The sequence below is a fragment of the Salmo trutta genome, chromosome 1, assembly GCF_901001165.1.
Source record: "Salmo trutta chromosome 1, fSalTru1.1, whole genome shotgun sequence".
In the NCBI taxonomy this organism is placed as follows: domain Eukaryota; kingdom Metazoa; phylum Chordata; class Actinopteri; order Salmoniformes; family Salmonidae; genus Salmo; species Salmo trutta.
Window position 1 is genome coordinate 75,387,874 of NC_042957.1, and position 18,644 is coordinate 75,406,517.

The 18,644-nt window shown below is 48.7% G+C and overlaps 1 protein-coding gene across 1 annotated transcript in view; it reads left to right on the forward strand.

Annotated features, from left to right (window-relative positions):
* Positions 1–17,595: 17,595 nt before the first annotated feature.
* The window catches only part of LOC115207863 (serine/threonine-protein kinase LMTK1-like), a 34,299-nt gene continuing 33,250 nt past the window's right edge, over positions 17,596–18,644 (forward strand). Inside the window, exon 1 of the mRNA XM_029775379.1 lies at positions 17,596–17,876. Within this exon, the coding sequence (XP_029631239.1) occupies positions 17,861–17,876 (16 nt within the window). The 5' untranslated portion in view covers positions 17,596–17,860. The remainder of the gene's footprint in view (positions 17,877–18,644) is intronic.

Below are 18,644 nucleotides of genomic sequence, written 5' to 3' on the forward strand. Positions count from 1 at the left end.
ACACCAAGAGACTTGTCACCACACAAAACCAAGAGACATGTGACCACACCAAGAGAAATGTCACCACACTACACCAAGAGACATGTCACCACACCAAGAGACTTGTCACCACACAACACCAAGAGACGTGTCACCACACATCACCACACCAAGAGACATGTCACCACACCAAGAGACATATCACTACACTACACCAAGAGACATGTCACCACACTACACCAAGAGACATGTCACTACACCAAGAGATATGTCACCACACCACACCACACCAAGAGACATGTCACCATACCAAGTGACATGCCACCACACCAATAGACATATCACTACACTACACCAAGAGACATGTCACCACACTACACCAAGAGACATGTCACCACACCAAGAGACATGTCACCACACTAAACCAAGAGACATGTCCCCACACCAAGAGACATGTCACCACACCAAGAGACATGTCACCACACTAAACCAGGTGACATGCCACCACACCAAGAGACATATCACTACACTACACCAAGAGACATGTCACCACACCAAGAGACATGTCACCACACTACACCAAGAGACATGTCACCACACTACACAAAGAGACATGTCCCCACACCAAGAGACTTGTCACCATACCAAGAGAAATGTCACCACACTACACCAAGATACATATCACCACACTACACCAAGAGACATGTCACCACACTACACCAAGAGACTTGTCACCACACTACACCAAGTGTCATGTCACCACATTACACCAAGAGACATGTCACCACACCAAGACACATGTCACCACACTACACCAAGAGACATGTCACCACACTACACCAAGAGACAAGTCACCACACCAAGACACATGTCACCACACTACACCAAGACACATGTCACCACACTACACCAAGAGACATGTCACTACACTACACCAACAGACATGTCACCACACTACACCAGGTGACATGCCACCACACCAAGAGACATATCACTACACAACACCAAGAGACATGTCACCACACCAAGAGACGTGTCACTACACCACACCAAGAGACATTTTACCAAACTACACCAAGAGAAATGTCACCACACCAAGAGGCATGTCACCACACCACACCAAGAGACATGTCACTACACCTCACCAAGAGACATGTCACCACACTACACCAAGAGACATGTCACCACCCCAAGAGACATGTCACTACACCACACCAAGAGACATGTCACCACACTACACCAAGAGACATGTCACCACACCAAGAGACATGTCACCACACTACACCAAGAGACATGTCACCACACTACACCAAGAGATATGTCACCACACTACACCAAGAGACATGTCCCCACACCAAGAGACTTGTCACCACACCAAGAGAAATGTCACCAAACTACACCAAGAGACATGTCACCACACTACACCAAGAGACATGTCACCACACTACACCAAGAGACATGTCACCACACTAAACCAAGAGACATGTCACCACACCAAGAGACATGTCACCACACCAAGAGACAAGCCACTACACCAAGAGACAAGTCACCACACTACACCAAGAGACATGTCACCACAATAAACCAAGAGACTTTTCACCACACCAAGAGACATGTCACCACACCAAGAGACATATCACCACACCAATAGACATGTCACCACACCAAGAGACATATCACCACACCAAGTGACATGCCACCACACCAAGAGACATATCACTACACTACACCAAGAGACTTGTCACCACACTACACCAAGAGACATGTCACCACACTACACCAAGAGACAAGTCACCACACCAAGAGACATGTCACCTAACTACACCAAGTGTCATGTCACCACATTACACCAAGAGACATGTCACCACACCAAGAGACATGTCACCACACTACACCAAGTGTAATGTCACCACACCAAGAAATGTGTCACCTCACCAAGAGACATTTCACCACACCAAGAGACAAGTCACCACACTACACCAAGTGTCATGTCACCACATTACACCAAGAGAAATGTCACCACACCAAGACACATGTCATCACACTACACCAAGAGACTTGTCACCACACTACACCAAGTGTCATGTCACCACATTACACAAAGAGACATGTCACCACACCAAGACACATGTCACCACACTACACAAAGAGACATGTCACCACACTACACCAAGAGACAAGTCACCACACCAAGACATATGTCACCACACTACACCAAGACACATGTCACGACACCAAGAGACGTGTCACCTCACCAAGAGACATGTCACCACACTACACCAAGAGACATGTCACCACACTACACCAAGAGACATGTCACCACACCAAGACACATGTCACCACACCAAGAGACGTGTCACCTCACCAAGAGACATGTCACCACACCACACCAAGAGACATGTCACCAAACTACACCAAGAGACATGTCACTACACCACACCAAGAGACATGTCACCACACTACACCAAGAGACATGTCACCACACCAAGAGACATGTCACTACACCACACCAAGAGACATGTCACCACACTACACCAAGAGACATGTCCCTACACCAAGAGACATGTCACCACACTACACCAAGAGACATGTGACCACACCAAGAAACATGTCACTACACCAAGAGACTTGTCACCACACTACACCAAGACACATGTCACTACACCAAGAGACTTGTCACCAAACTACACCAAGAGACATGTCACCACACTACACCAAGAGACATGTCCCCACACTACACCAAGAGACATGTCACCACACAACACCAAGAGACATGTCACTACACCAGGAGACAGATCACCACACCAGGAGACAGATCACCACACCAGGAGACAGATCACCAAACCAGGAGACAGATCACCACACCAGGAGACAGATCACCACACCAAGAGACAGATCACCACACCAGGAGACAGATCACCACACCAGGAGACAGATCACCACACCAGGAGACAGATCACCACACCAGGAGAGAGATCACAACACCAGGAGACAGATCACAACACCAAGAGACAGATCACCACACCACACCAGGAGACAGATCATCACACCAGGAGACAGATCACCACACCAGGAGACAGATCACCACACCAGGAGACAGATCACCACACCAAGAGACAGATCACCACACCAGGAGACAGATCACCACACCAGGAGACAGATCACAACAGCAGGAGACAGATCACAACACCAGGAGACAGATCACAACACCAAGAGACATGTCACCACACTACACCAAGAGACATGTCACCACACCAAGAGACATGTCACCACACCACACCAAGACACATGTCACCACACTACAACAAGAGACATGTCACCACACTACACCAAGAGACATGTCACCACACTACACCAAGAGACATGTCACCACACCAAGAGACATGTCACTACACCACACCAAGAGACATGTCACCACACTACACCAAGAGACATGTCACCACACCAAGAGACATGTCACTACACCACACCAAGAGACATGTCACCACACTACACCAAGAGACATGTCCCCACACCAAGAGACATGTCACCACACTACACCAAGAGACATGTCACCACACCAAGAAACATGTCACTACACCAAGAGACTTGTCACCACACTACACCAAGACACATGTCACTACACCAAGAGACTTGTCACCAAACTACACCAAGAGACATGTCACCACACTACACCAAGAGACATGTCCCCACACTAAACCAAGAGACATGTCCCCACACCAAGAGACGTGTCACCTCACCAAGAGACATGTCACCACACTACACCAAGAGACATGTCACCACACTACACCAAGAGACATGTCACCACACCAAGACACATGTCACCACACTAAACCAACACACATGTCACTACACCAAGAGACTTGTCACCAAACTACACCAAGAGACATGTCACCACACTACACCAAGAGACATGTCCCCACACTACACCAAGAGACATGTCACCACACCACACCAAGAGACATGTCACTACACCAAGAGACATGTCACCACACAACACCAAGAGACATGTCACCACACCAGGAGACAGATCACCACACCAGGAGACAGATCACCACACCAGGAGACAGATCACCACACCAGGAGACAGATCACCAAACCAGGAGACAGATCACCACACCAGGAGACAGATCACCACACCAAGAGACAGATCACCACACCAGGAGACAGATCACCACACCAGGAGACAGATCACCACACCAGGAGACAGATCACAACACCAGGAGACAGATAACAACACCAAGAGACAGATCACCACACCACACCAGGAGACATATCACCACACCAGGAGACAGATCACCACACCAGGAGACAGATCACCACACCAGGAGACATGTCACCACACTACACCAAGACACATGTCACCACACCAAGAGACGTGTCACCTCACCAAGAGACATGTCACCACACTACACCAAGAGACATGTCACCACACCAAGAGACATGTCACTACACCACACTAAGAGACATGTCACCACACCACACCAAGAGACATGTCACCTCACTACACCAAGTGTCATGTCACCACATTACACCAAGAGACATGTCACCACACCAAGACACATGTCACCACACTACACCAAGAGACATGTCACCACACTACACCAAGAGACAAGTCACCACACCAAGACACATGTCACCACACTACACCAAGATACATGTCACCACACCAAGAGACGTGTCACCTCACTACACCAAGAGACATGTCACCACACCAAGAGACATGTCACCACACCAAGAGACAAGCCACTACACCAAGAGACATATCACCACACCAAGTGACATGCCACCACACCAAGACACATATCACTACACTACACCAAGAGACTTGTCACCACACTACACCAAGAGACATGTCACCACACTACACCAAGTGTCATGTCACCACACCAAGAGACATGTCACCACACTACACCAAGTGTAATGTCACCACACCAAGAAATGTGTCACCTCACCAAGAGACATGTCACCACACCAAGAGACAAGTCACCACACTACACCAAGAGACAAGTCACCACACTACACCACGTGTCATGTCACCACATTACACCAAGACACATGTCACCACACTACACCAAGAGACATGTCACCACACTACACCAAGAGACAAGTCACCACACCAAGACATATGTCACCACACTACACCAAGACACATGTCACCACACCAAGAGACGTGTCACCTCACCAAGAGACATGTCACCACACTACACCAAGTGTAATGTCACCACACCAAGAGATGTGTCACCTCACCAAGAGACATGTCACCACACCAAGAGACAAGTCACCACACCACACCAAAAGACATGTCACCACACCAAGAGACATGTCACCACACTACACCAAGAGACAAGTCACCACACTACACCAAAAGACATGTCACCACACTACACCAAGAGACATGTCACCACACTACAACAAGAGACAAGTCACCACACCAAGAGACATGTCACCTCACTACACCAAGTGTCATGTCACCACATTATACCAGGAGACATGTCACCACACCAAGACACATGTCATCACACTACACCAAGAGACTTGTCACCACACTACACCAAGTGTCATGTCACCACATTACACCAAGAGACATGTCACCACACCAAGACACATGTCACCACACTACAACAAGAGACATGTCACCACACTACACCAAGAGACAAGTCACCACACCAAGACACATGTCACCACACTACACCAAGAGACATGTCACCACACCAAGAGACATGTCACCACACCACACCAAGACACATGTCACCACACTACAACAAGAGACATGTCACCACACTACACCAAGAGACATGTCACCACACTACACCAAGAGACATGTCACCACACCAAGAGACATGTCACTACACCACACCAAGAGACATGTCACCACACTGCACCAAGAGACATGTCACCACACCAAGAGACATGTCACTACACCACACCAAGAGACATGTCACCACACTACACCAAGAGACATGTCCCCACACCAAGAGACATGTCACCACACTACACCAAGAGACATGTCACCACACCAAGAAACATGTCACTACACCAAGAGACTTGTCACCACACTACACCAAGACACATGTCACTACACCAAGAGACTTGTCACCAAACTACACCAAGAGACATGTCACCACACTACACCAAGAGACATGTCCCCACACTAAACCAAGAGACATGTCCCCACACCAAGAGACATGTCACCACACCAAGAGACATGTCACCACACTACACCAAGAGACATGTCACCACACTACACCAAGAGACATGTCACCACACCAAGAGACATGTCACTACACCACACCAAGAGACATGTCACCACACTACACCAAGAGACATGTCACCACACCAAGAGACATGTCACTACACCACACCAAGAGACATGTCACCACACTACACCAAGAGACATGTCCCCACACCAAGAGACATGTCACCACACTACACCAAGAGACATGTCACCACACCAAGAAACATGTCACTACACCAAGAGACTTGTCACCACACTACACCAAGACACATGTCACTACACCAAGAGACTTGTCACCAAACTACACCTAGAGACATGTCACCACACTACACCAAGAGACATGTCCCCACACTTAACGAAGAGACATGTCCCCACACCAAGAGACATGTCACCACACCAAGAGACATGTCACCACACTACACCAAGAGACATGTCACCACACCAAGAGACATGTCACCACACCAAGAGACATGTCACCACACTACACCAAGAGACATGTCACCACACTACACCAAGAGACATGTCCCCACACCAAGAGACTTGTCACCACACCAAGAGAAATGTCACCACACTACACCAAGAGACATGTCACCACACTACACCAAGAGACATGTCACCACACTACACCAAGAGACATGTCACCACACTAAACCAAGAGACATGTCACCACACCAAGAGACATGTCACCACACCAAGAGACAAGCCACTACACCAAGAGACAAGTCACCACACTACACCAAGAGACATGTCACCACACTACACCAAGAGACATGTCACCACACCAAGAGACATGTCACCACACCACACCAAGACACATGTCACCACACTACAACAAGAGACATGTCACCACACTACACCAAGAGACATGTCACCACACTACACCAAGAGACATGTCACCACACCAAGAGACATGTCACTACACCACACCAAGAGACATGTCACCACACTGCACCAAGAGACATGTCACCACACCAAGAGACATGTCACTACACCACACCAAGAGACATGTCACCACACTACACCAAGAGACATGTCCCCACACCAAGAGACATGTCACAACACTACACAAAGAGACATGTCACCACACCAAGAAACATGTCACTACACCAAGAGACTTGTCACCACACTACACCAAGACACATGTCACTACACCAAGAGACTTGTCACCAAACTACACCAAGAGACATGTCACCACACTACACCAAGAGACATGTCCCCACACTAAACCAAGAGACATGTCCCCACACCAAGAGACGTGTCACCTCACCAAGAGACATGTCACCACACTACACCAAGAGACATGTCACCACACTACACCAAGAGACATGTCACCACACCAAGAGACATGTCACTACACCACACCAAGAGACATGTCACCACACTACACCAAGAGACATGTCACCACACCAAGAGACATGTCACTACACCACACCAAGAGACATGTCACCACACTACACCAAGAGACATGTCCCCACACCAAGAGACATGTCACCACACTACACCAAGAGACATGTCACCACACCAAGAAACATGTCACTACACCAAGAGACTTGTCACCACACTACACCAAGACACATGTCACTACACCAAGAGACTTGTCACCAAACTACACCTAGAGACATGTCACCACACTACACCAAGAGACATGTCCCCACACTTAACGAAGAGACATGTCCCCACACCAAGAGACATGTCACCACACCAAGAGACATGTCACCACACTACACCAAGAGACATGTCACCACACCAAGAGACATGTCACCACACCAAGAGACATGTCACCACACTACACCAAGAGACATGTCACCACACTACACCAAGAGACATGTCCCCACACCAAGAGACTTGTCACCACACCAAGAGAAATGTCACCACACTACACCAAGAGACATGTCACCACACTACACCAAGAGACATGTCACCACACTACACCAAGAGACATGTCACCACACTAAACCAAGAGACATGTCACCACACCAAGAGACATGTCACCACACCAAGAGACAAGCCACTACACCAAGAGACAAGTCACCACACTACACCAAGAGACATGTCACCACACTAAACCAAGAGACTTTTCACCACACCAATAGACATGTCACCACACCAAGAGACATATCACCACACCAATAGACATGTCACCACACCAAGAGACAAATCACCACACCAAGTGACATGCCACCACACCAAGAGACATATCACTACACTACACCAAGAGACTTGTCACCACACTACATCAAGAGACATGTCACCACACTACACCAAGTGTCATGTCACCACACCAAGAGACATGTCACCACACTACACCAAGTGTAATGTCACCACACCAAGAAATGTGTCACCTCACCAAGAGACATGTCACCACACCAAGAGACAAGTCACCACACTACACCAAGAGACAAGTCACCACACTACACCAAGTGTCATGTCACCACATTACACCAAGAGACATGTCAACACACCAAGACACATGTCATCACACTACACCAAGAGACTTGTCACCACACTACACCAGGTGTCATGTCACCACATTACACCAAGAGACATGTCACCACACCAAGACACATGTCACCACACTACACCAAGAGACATGTCACCACACTACACCAAGAGACAAGTCACCACACCAAGACATATGTCACCACACTACACCAAGACACATGTCACCACACCAAGAGACGTGTCACCTCACCAAGAGACATGTCACCACACTACACCAAGAGACATGTCACCACACCAAGACACATGTCACCACACCAAGAGACGTGTCACCTCACCAAGAGACATGTCACCACACCACACCAAGAGACATGTCACCAAACTACACCAAGAGACATGTCACTACACCACACCAAGAGACATGTCACCACACTACACCAAGAGACATGTCACCACACCAAGAGACATGTCACTACACCACACCAAGAGACATGTCACCACACTACACCAAGAGACATGTCCCCACACCAAGAGACATGTCACCACACTACACCAAGAGACATGTCACCACACCAAGAAACATGTCACTACACCAAGAGACTTGTCACCACACTACACCAAGACACATGTCACTACACCAAGAGACTTGTCACCTAACTACACCAAGAGACATGTCACCACACTACACCAAGAGACATGTCCCCACACTAAACCAAGAGACATGTCCCCACACCAAGAGACATGTCACCACACCAAGAGACATGTCACCACACTACACCAAGAGACATGTCACCACACCAAGAGACATGTCACCACACTACACCAAGAGACATGTCACCACACTACACCAAGAGACATGTCCCCACACTACACCAAGTGTCATGTCACCACACCAAGAGACATGTCACCACACTACACCAAGTGTAATGTCACCACACCAAGAAATGTGTCACCTCACCAAGAGACATGTCACCACACCAAGAGACAAGTCACCACACTACACCAAGAGACAAGTCACCACACTACACCAAGTGTCATGTCACCACATTACACCAAGAGACATGTCACCACACCAAGACACATGTCATCACACTACACCAAGAGACTTGTCACCACACTACACCAAGTGTCATGTCACCACATTACACCAAGAGACATGTCACCACACCAAGACACATGTCACCACACTACAACAAGAGACATGTCACCACACTACACCAAGAGACAAGTCACCACACCAAGACACATGTCACCACACTACACCAAGACACATGTCACCACACCAAGAGACGTGTCACCTCACCAAGAGACATGTCACCACACTACACCAAGAGACATGTCACCACACTACACCAAGAGACATGTCACCACACCAAGAGACATGTCACTACACCACACCAAGAGACATGTCACCAAACTACACCAAGAGACATGTCACCACACCAAGAGGCATGTCACCACACCACACCAAGAGACATGTCACCACACTACACCAAGAGACATGTCACCACACCAAGAGACATGTCACTACACCACAACAAGAGACATGTCACCACACTACACCAAGAGACATGTCCCCACACCAAGAGACATGTCACCACACTACACCAAGAGACATGTCACCACACCAAGAAACATGTCACTACACCAAGAGACTTGTCACCACACTACACCAAGACACATGTCACTACACCAAGAGACTTGTCACCAAACTACACCAAGAGACATGTCACCACACTACACCAAGAGACATGTCCCCACACTAAACCAAGAGACATGTCACCACACCAAGAGACATGTCACCACACTACACCAAGAGACATGTCACCACACCAAGAGACATGTCACCACACTACACCAAGAGACATGTCACCACACTACACCAAGAGATATGTCACCACACTACACCAAGAGACATGTCCCCACACCAAGAGACTTGTCACCACACCAAGAGAAATGTCACCACACTACACCAAGAGACATGTCACCACACTACACCAAGAGACATGTCACCACACTACACCAAGAGACATGTCACCACACTAAACCAAGAGACATGTCACCACACCAAGAGACATGTCACCACACCAAGAGACAAGCCACTACACCAAGAGACAAGTCACCACACTACACCAAGAGACATGTCACCACAATAAACCAAGAGACTTTTCACCACACCAATAGACATGTCACCACACCAAGAGACATATCACCACACCAATAGACATGTCACCACACCAAGAGACATATCACCACACCAAGTGACATGCCACCACACCAAGAGACATATCACTACACTACACCAAGAGACTTGTCACCACACTACACCAAGAGACATGTCACCACACTACACCAAGAGACAAGTCACCACACCAAGAGACATGTCACCTAACTACACCAAGTGTCATGTCACCACATTACACCAAGAGACATGTCACCACACCAAGAGACATGTCACCACACTACACCAAGTGTAATGTCACCACACCAAGAAATGTGTCACCTCACCAAGAGACATTTCACCACACCAAGAGACAAGTCACCACACTACACCAAGAGACAAGTCACCACACTACACCAAGTGTCATGTCACCACATTACACCAAGAGACATGTCACCACACGAAGACACATGTCATCACACTACACCAAGAGACTTGTCACCACACTACACCAAGTGTCATGTCACCACATTACACAAAGAGACATGTCACCACACCAAGACACATGTCACCACACTACACCAAGAGACATGTCACCACACTACACCAAGAGACAAGTCACCACACCAAGACATATGTCACCACACTACACCAAGACACATGTCACGACACCAAGAGACGTGTCACCTCACCAAGAGACATGTCACCACACTACACCAAGAGACATGTCACCACACTACACCAAGAGACATGTCACCACACCAAGACACATGTCACCACACCAACAGACGTGTCACCTCACCAAGAGACATGTCACCACACCACACCAAGAAACATGTCACCAAACTACACCAAGAGACATGTCACTACACCACACCAAGAGACATGTCACCACACTACACCAAGAGACATGTCACCACACCAAGAGACATGTCACTACACCACACCAAGAGACATGTCACCACACTACACCAAGAGACATGTCCCCACACCAAGAGACATGTCACCACACTACACCAAGAGACATGTCACCACACCAAGAAACATGTCACTACACCAAGAGACTTGTCACCACACTACACCAAGACACATGTCACTACACCAAGAGACTTGTCACCAAACTACACCAAGAGACATGTCACCACACTACACCAAGAGACATGTCCCCACACTACACCAAGAGACATGTCACCACACAACACCAAGAGACATGTCACTACACCAGGAGACAGATCACCACACCAGGAGACAGATCACCACACCAGGAGACAGATCACCAAACCAGGAGACAGATCACCACACCAGGAGACAGATCACCACACCAAGAGACAGATCACCACACCAGGAGACAGATCACCACACCAGGAGAGAGATCACCACACCAGGAGACAGATCACCACACCAGGATACAGATCACAACACCAGGAGACAGATCACAACACCAAGAGACAGATCACCACACCACACCAGGAGACAGATCACCACACCAGGAGACAGATCACCACACCAGGAGACAGATCACCACACCAGGAGACAGATCACCACACCAAGAGACAGATCACCACACCAGGAGACAGATCACCACACCAGGAGACAGATCACAACAGCAGGAGACAGATCACAACACCAGGAGACAGATCACAACACCAAGAGACATGTCACCACACTACACCAAGAGACAAGTCACCACACTACACCAAAATACATGTCACCACACTACACCAAGAGACAGATCACCACACCAGGAGACAGATCACCACACCAAGAGACATGTCACCACACCAGGAGACAGATCACAACACCAAGAGACAGATCACCACACCAGGAGACAGATCACAACACCAAGAGACAGATCACTACACTACACCACACCACACCACACCAGAAGACAGATCATCACTCCAAGAGACAGATCACCACATCACACCACACCAGGAGACAGATCACCACACCAGGAGACAGATCACCACACCACACCAGGAGACATATCACCACACCAGGAGATAGATCACCACACCAAGAGACAGATCACCACACCACACCAGGAGACAGATCACCGCACCAGGAGACAGATCACCAGACCAGGAGACAGATCACCACACCACACCAGGAGATAGATCACAACACCAGGAGACAGATCACCACACCAGGAGACATATCACCACACTAGGAGATAGATCACCACACCAAGAGACAGATCACCACACCACACCAGGAGACAGATCACCGCACCAGGAGACAGATCACCACTCCAAGAGACAGATCACCACTCCAAGAGACAGATCACCACACCAAGAGACAGATCACCACTCCAAGAGACAGATCACCACTCCAAGAGACAGATCACCACTCCAAGAGATAGTCAACTAGCTATGCCACCTACACACTATGGAAATATATTTTATGGCTTGATTCCATGATTGCTCAGTTTTGCATTTCTGTCCTGTAGAGAATTGCCTCAACTCAATAGTCATTTTAAAAGAGGCAGAGACTGTCACACACACATACTGTAACATGTACACACACACACACACACACACACACACACACACACACACACACACACACACACACACACACACACACACACACACACACACACACACACACACACACACACACATATATAATAGCATACAGGAAGCAAAAAGCACACAGACTTTTACATATGTGCATTATTTCACATTCCCATAGCTTTGTAATACAGCAGTAATTCAGTCTATGTGGGTGAATATCATTTAGCCCAACAGTGTGTAAGTTACTGTGTGTGTGTATCATCCCACCAGCTCACAGCCACAATGCCTGCCTCTTACCTCAGGCTTCACTGCCAGGGAATGCCATGAGTGGGAAGACAGAACACACACACATTCCTCTAGTGGGATGAACTGACACGCACGAACACACACACACACACACACACAGAGACACACACGCATGTACACACACACACGCATGTACACACACACGCACGCACGGACACACGCACATTCCTAGTGGGATGGAATGATATAAAGGAACAGTTATTTAGAAAAGAAAGGAGAGAAGAACCTCTGGAGAGAGAGAGAGGGTGTGTGTGTGTGTGTGTGTGTGTGTGTGTGTGTGTGTGTGTGTGTGTGTGCTGTTATCACCGTGACAACCCCTGCCCAGCAGCAGTGCTAGGGTCCAGAGAATGCCCAGTGAATGGGTCCTGTGTCTGCTGAGTTGGTAGGCTGGTACCAAGCACTGGGGACCAACCAACAGACAAAGGTTGTGATTTAGCCTTTAGGCCAGGGGATAGTGATGGTGATGGGGGAGTAGGAGGCTGTGAACGGCTGGGCTGTCACTGTGGCACTCCTGGAACGCTGGGGCAGAGGACTGGCATTATGGTTTACAATACAGGGAGGGGACTGAGTCAGAGAGGGGGATGGAGGGAGGGGATGGAGGGGGAGATGGAGAGATACAGAGAGGGAGAGAATACAGGGAGTGGTCTGTCAGAGAGCGAGAGGGGGGGTAGAGAGAGATGTAGAAGGTGGTAGTGGTATGGGTTATAACACAGGGATGTGTCTGTGTGTAATAGTAAGGGGGAAGAGAGAGGGAGGGGATAGAGAGAGAGAGAGAGAGAGAGAGGCAGAGGGTGGTAGTGGTATGGGTTATAAGACAGGGATGTGTCTGTGTGTAATAGTAAGTGGGAAGAGAGAGGGAGGGGATAGAGAGAGAGAGAGGTAGAAGGTGGTAGTGGTATGGGTTATAAGACAGGGATGTGTCTGTGTGTAATAGTAAGGGGGAAGAGAGAGGGAGGGGATAGAGAGAGAGAGAGGTAGAAGGTGGTAGTGGTATGGGTTATAACACAGGGATGTGTCTGTGTGTAATAGTAAGGGGGAAGAGAGAGGGAGGGGATAGAGAGAGAGAGAGGTAGAAGGTGGTAGTGGTATGGGTTATAAGACAGGGATGTGTCTGTGTGTAATAGTAAGGGGGAAGAGAGAGGGAGGGGGTAGAGAGAGAGAGAGGCAGAGGGTGGTAGTGGTATGGGTTATAACACAGGGATGTGTCTGTGTGTAATAGTAAGGGGGAAGAGAGAGGGAGGGGATAGAGAGAGAGAGAGGCAGAGGGTGGTAGTGGTATGGGTTATAACACAGGGATGTGTCTGTGTGTAATAGTAAGGGGGAAGAGAGAGGGAGGGGATAGAGAGAGAGAGGTAGTAACACGTGTTGATGTCACATGCACAACAAGTACAGTGAAATGTCTTTCTATCAAACTCAAAATCCAACAATGCACTAATCAATAGCAATGTAATACTAGAGAAAAACACACACAACATGGCACCAGGACCAACGTAGGAGGAGATGGGCAGGAGAGATGGACAGAGGGGTGGAGGATAGGGTGATGGACAGGAGGGGGAGGGGTAGTTGAGGTGTCTATGACAGAGACCTTTCTCTCTGCATCTCATAGAGCTGTGTGTGTGTGTGTGTGTGTGTGTGTGTGTGTGTGTGTGTGTGTGTGTGTGTGTGTGTGTGTGTGTGTGTGTGTGTGTGTGTGTGTGTGTGTGTGTGTGTGTGTGTGTGTGTGTGTGTGTGTGTGTGTGTGTGTGTGTGTGTGTGGAATGATTCTGCCAGTCCCAGTGACACACAGACAGAAGGCTATTATAATGTGTCTCTTATGTCACTGCTGCTCCTGAGGGAGAACAGTGTGCTGGCATGTCAGACAGTCAGTCAGTCAGACAGTTAGTCAGACAGTTAGTCAGACAGTCAGTCAGACAGACAGTCAGTCAGACAGACAGTCAGACAGACAGTCAGACAGACAGTCAGACAGTCAGTCAGTCAGACAGTCAGTCAGTCAGACAGTCAGTCAGTCAGTCAGACAGTCAGTCAGTCAGACAGTCAGACAGTCAGTCGGGCGACACACTACGGACCTGCCTGGCGGTCGGAGTCGGTTGGACACACAGACAGAGCCATGCGTGACCAGTGTACAGTGTATGCCAGCACACACCCAGTACGCTGTCTGGGTTTGGGAAAGGGAGAGAGATTGGAAGATTAGAAGAGGCGGTTGGTTGGACACACGGACAGAGAGAGAGAGATTCATGCCTGACCAGAACACATGGCGTTGCTGGCCACGGCGCTCAGAGAAGCAGAAGGAGAACATGTCTTCTAGAACCTCACAGAAAGACTCTAGAACCTCACAGAAAAACAGCAGAGCCTCACCAGACAACATCGGGACAGCAGAGGGACTGCTCTTCTGTCTTCTATGTTCCACATACAGAGAAGGACCCTGCTGGTTGAGATTCCTGCTATGCTGCTTCAGACAGAGCTGAGACCCAGTCTATAGAGGAGACAGAGCTGAGACCCAGTCTATAGAGGAGACAGAGCTGAGACCCAGTCTATAGAGGAGACAGAGCTGAGACCCAGTCTATAGAGGAGACAGAGCTGAGAACCAGTCTATAGAGGAGAGACAGAGCTGAGACCCAGTCTATAGAGGAGACAGAGCTGAGACCCAGTCTATAGAGGAGACAGAGCTGAGACCCAGTCTATAGAGGAGACAGAGCTGAAACCCAGTCTATAGAGGAGACAGAGCTGAGACCCAGTCTATAGAGGAGACAGAGCTGAGACCCAGTCTATAGAGGAGACAGAGCTGAGACCCAGTCTATAGAGGAGACAGAGCTGAGACCCAGTCTATAGAAGAGACAGAGCTGAGACCCAGTCTATAGAAGAGACAGAGCTGAGACCCAGTCTATAGAGGAGACAGAGCTGAGACCCAGTCTATAGAGGAGACAGAGCTGAGACCCAGTCTATAGAGGAGAGACAGAGCTGAGACCCAGTCTATAGAGGAGACAGAGCTGAGACCCAGTCTATAGAGGAGGGACAGAGCTGAAACCCAGTCTATAGAGGAGACAGAGCTGAGACTCAGTCTATAGAGGAGACAGAGCTGAGACCCAGTCTATAGAGGAGACAGAGCTGAGACCCAGTCTATAGAGGAGAGACAGAGCTGAGACCCAGTCTATAGAGGAGACAGAGCTGAAACCCAGTCTATTGAGGAGACAGAGCTGAGACCAAGTCTATAGAGGAGACAGAGCTGAGACCCAGTCTATAGAGGAGACAGAGCTGAGACCCAGTCTATAGAGGAGACAGAGCTGAGACCCAGTCTATAGAGGAGACAGAGCTGAGAACCAGTCTATAGAGGAGACCGAGCTGAGACCCAGTCTATAGAGGAGACAGAGCTGAGACCCAGTCTATAGAGGAGACAGAGCTGAGACCCAGTCTATAGAGGAGACAGAGCTGAGACCCAGTCTATAGAGGAGACAGAGCTGAGACCCAGTCTATAGAGGAGACAGAGCTGAGAACCAGTCTATAAAGGAGGGGAGACAGAGCTGAGACCCAGTCTATAGAGGAGACAGAGCTGAGAACCAGTCTATAGAGGAGACAGAGCTGAGAACCAGTCTATAGAGGAGACAGAGCTGAAACCCAGTCTATAGAGGAGACAGAGCTGAGAACCAGTCTATAGAGGAGAGGAGACAGTACAGTCTGTGTGACAGTTGGGAGGAAAGTTCATGGACGGGGTTCTGGAACATGTTTAGTTTTGGAACAGTGTGAGGACGATGCATTGTGATGAGGGAGAGAGGGAGAGAGAGAGAGGGATAGAGAGAGGGAGAGAGAGGGAGAGAGAGAGAGGGAGGGAGACATAGAGAGAGCGAGAGAGAGAGGGGGGGGAGCAGGCAGCTTGTTCAGCTGTGTGAGGGCTCGTAGGGTTAAACCCTGTGGAGGGTTGGCTGACGTGGCCGCAGCAGTCATGGGTTCTTCTCTTCTCTCACACACACACACACACACACACACACCGGGACTGGGGCCATGGACTCTCACACACACTTGCTGTGGCTGGTCTCTCATCACTTCTGTGGACGGGGAGAGGTTTTCTCCACACACTCATACCGTCCTCTCTGGGACCGGACCCATTCACCGCACACAGACCAGCACTGTACACACACACACGGTGCTCTACCTCAGGGTGGACGGCTGGCCGCTCCGCCACTCCAGCTACTCTATCTTCATCACCACCTTCATCATCTCTAAATTATGAGGATTCGTCAAGGTACTTGTTTTTAGTAATATGATGCTCTATTCTGTAGGAGTTGACAGATAGACAGACTGGGGTTATTTAAGAGGAGTTGACAGATAGACAGACTGGGGTTATTTAGGAGGAGTTGACAGATAGACAGACTGGGGTTATTTAAGAGGAGTTGACAGATAGACAGACTCTGGGGTTATTTAGGAGGAGTTGACAGATAGACAGACTGGGGTTATTTAGGAGGAGTTGACAGATAGACAGACTGGGGTTATTTAGGAGGAGTTGACAGATAGACAGACTGGGGTTATTTAGGAGGAGTTGACAGATAGACAGACTCTGGGGTTATTTAGGAGGAGTTGACAGATAGACAGACTCTGGGGTTATTTAAGAGGAGTTGACAGATATACAGACTGGGGTTATTTAGGAGGAGTTGACAGATAGACAGACTGGGGTTATTTAAGAGGAGTTGACAGATAGACAGACTCTGGGGTTATTTAAGAGGAGTTGACAGATAGACAGACTGGGGTTATTTAGGAGGAGTTGACAGATAGACAGACTCTGGGATTATTTAGGAGGAGTTGACAGATAGACAGACTCTGGGGTTATTTAGGAGGAGTTGACAGATAGACAGACTGGGGTTATTTAGGAGGAGTTGACAGATGGACAGACTCTGGGGTTATTTAGGAGGAGTTGACAGATAGACAGACTGGGGTTATTTAAGAGGAGTTGACAGATAGACAGACTCTGGGGTTATTTAGGAGGAGTTGACAGATAGACAGACTGGGGTTATTT